General features: G+C 45.9%; 1 protein-coding gene across 1 annotated transcript in view; it reads left to right on the top strand.

The window, feature by feature from the left end:
- LOC113804696 (corticotropin-releasing factor receptor 1-like) overlaps nucleotides 1-2,500 on the top strand; it is a gene marked incomplete in the record, with an annotated part of 264,503 nt that overhangs the window by 233,996 nt on the left and 28,007 nt on the right. The window contains 1 exon segment of the mRNA XM_070139638.1: nucleotides 358-514. Within this exon segment, the coding sequence (XP_069995739.1) occupies nucleotides 358-514 (157 nt within the window).

Below are 2,500 nucleotides of genomic sequence, written 5' to 3'. Positions count from 1 at the left end.
CTTCCTCCTCCTCCTTCTCCTCTCCCTTCTCTTCCATTCCCCCTCTATCTCCCCATTCATCCTCTCTCCATTCTCTTCTCTATATCTCCTTCTTCCTCCATCTTCTCTCTATCCCCCTTCTTCACGCCTCTCCTTTCTCTTCCTTCCTCCTCCTCCTCCTCCTTCTCTCCCTTCTCATCCATTTCCCCTCTATTCCTCCCATTCATTCTCTCTCTCTCTCTCTCTCTCTCTCTCTCACCCACGCCCCTCCTTTCTCTTCCTTCCTTCCCCTTCCTCCTCCTCTCCCCTTCTCTTCCATTTCCCTTCTATTCCCCCCATTTATTCTCTCTCTCTCTCTCTCTCTCTCCCACGCCCCAGGACTGGCTCTGCAAGACCCTTCTCGCCATTAGGATGTACGCACAAATGGCCTCTATCAACTGGATGTTCGTCGAGGGGCTGTTCCTCCACTCGAGGTTGACCTCCAACGTCTTCGACTCGGGGGCGCCCTTCCCTCTCTATTACACGATAGGATGGGGTGAGTGCCAGGGTGGGGTGGGGTGGGGGGGGGTGGGGGTTGATGTTTTTTTTTTTTTTTTTTCTTTTTTAAGAATTGGGTTTATGTTTTTATGTGTGTTCTTTCTTGATGTGTCTTGATTTTTTTCGTTGTTTTTCTTGTTTCTCTCTCTTTATTTCTCTGTCTCTGTCTGTCTCTCTGTCTCTGTCTGTCTGTCTGCATGTCTGTCTCTGTCTCTCTCTCTCTCTCTCTCTCTCTCTCTCTCTCTCTCTCTCTCTCTCTCTCTCTCTCTCTCTCTCTCTCTCTCTCTCTCTTTCTCTCTCTCTCTCTCTCTCTCTCTTTTCCTCCCCTCCCTCTTTCTCTCTCTCTCCCTACCTCCACCCCTCCCTCCACCCCTCCCTCCACCCCTCCCTCCCTCTCCCTTTATTTCTCTGTCTCCGTCTCCCTTTCCCTCCCTCCCCCTCCCTCCCTCCCTCTCCTCCCTCTCTCTCTCTCTCTCTTCCTCTCTCCTCTCCCTCTCCCTCTCCCTCTCCCTCCCTCCCTCCACCTCTCCCTCCCTCCCTCTCCCTCCCAATCTCCCCCTCCCTCTGTGTCAAAGCCAAGAAAGGGAAATAGGATTGGATAAGCCTCCTGTGGCCTCCTTCGTATTTCTCTCTGCTGCTGTTGCCCTCTCTCTCTCTCTCCCTCCCTCCCTCTCTCTCTCTCTCTCTCCCTCTCCCTCTCTTTCTTTCTATTTCTCTTTCTTTCTCTCTCTCTTTCGCTCTCTCTCTCTCTCTCTCTCTCTCTCTCGCTCTCTCGCTCTCTCGCTCTCTCTCTCTCTCTCTCTCTCTCTCTCTCTCTCTCTCTCTCTCTCTCTCTCTCTCTCTCTCTCTCTCTCTCTCTCTCTCTCTCTCTCTCTCTCTCTCTCTCTCTCTCTCTCTCTCTCTCTCTCTCTCTCTCTCTCTCTCTCTCTCTCTCTCTCTCTCTCTCTCTCGTTCTCTCTCTCTCTCTCTCTCTCTCTCTCTCTCTCTCTCTCTCTCTCTCTCTCTCTCTCTCTCTCTCTCTCTCTCTCTCTCTCTCTCTCTCTCTCTCTCTCTCTCGTTCTCTCTCTCTCTCTCTCTCTCTCTCTCTCTCTCTCTCTCTCTCTCTCTCTCTCTTTCTCTCTCTCTCTCTCTCTCTCTCTCTCTCTCTCTCTCTCTCTCACTCCCTGTCATTTCCTTTTCCTCGGTCCATTGTGGGCGCATATGGCCTTCGGGATATTAAAAAAAAGGTAGAATAAGAGAGATACAATGACTTTCTTTTTTCTCTTCCTTTTTGTATTTCATTTTCTTCCTTTTTCTTTTCTTCTTTTGTTTTCTTCTTCCTTTTTTCTCTTCTTTTTCCTTTTTTCACTTTTTCCTTTTCCTTCTCTTCCGTTTGTTTTCCTTCACTGCCTTTTTGTTCTCTTCCCTTCGCTTCTTTTCCTTTCCTTTACTCTCCTTTTCTTCCCTCCTCTTCCCTTCTCTTCCCTGTTTCTCTTTTTCTGTTCCCTCAGAAATCGTATAAGAAGCAAAATACATCTGTTCTTCAATTTTTGTTCTCTCAGAGATTGTATAACACGCAGAATGACTTGTTCTTCATATTCTGTTCTCTTAGCGATTGTAAAACACAAGTAATCTGCCTGTTCCTATTTTTCTGTTCTCTCAGATATATAACAATCGGAATACTCTTGTTCTCCACTTTCTGTTCTCCCAGAAATATAGCAAAAATAATACCCTTGTTCTTTACTCTCTGTTCTCCCAGAAATATAATATTCAGAATATACCTGTTCTCCAATTTCTGTTCTCCCAGAAATATAACAATCAGAATACACTTGTTCTTTATTCTCTGTTCTCTTAAAATATAACAATCAGAATACACTTGTTCTCCACATTTTGTTCTCCCAGAAATATAACAATCAGAATACACTTGTTCTTTATTCTCTGTTCTCTTAAAATATAACATTCAGAATATACCTGTTCTCCAATTTCTGTTCCCCCAGAAATATAA

Source organism: Penaeus vannamei, chromosome 26, assembly GCF_042767895.1.
Source record: "Penaeus vannamei isolate JL-2024 chromosome 26, ASM4276789v1, whole genome shotgun sequence".
NCBI classification, from domain to species: Eukaryota; Metazoa; Arthropoda; class Malacostraca; order Decapoda; family Penaeidae; genus Penaeus; species Penaeus vannamei.
Note: the sequence above shows the minus strand (reverse complement) of the source record. Positions and strands in the feature narration are given on the sequence as shown.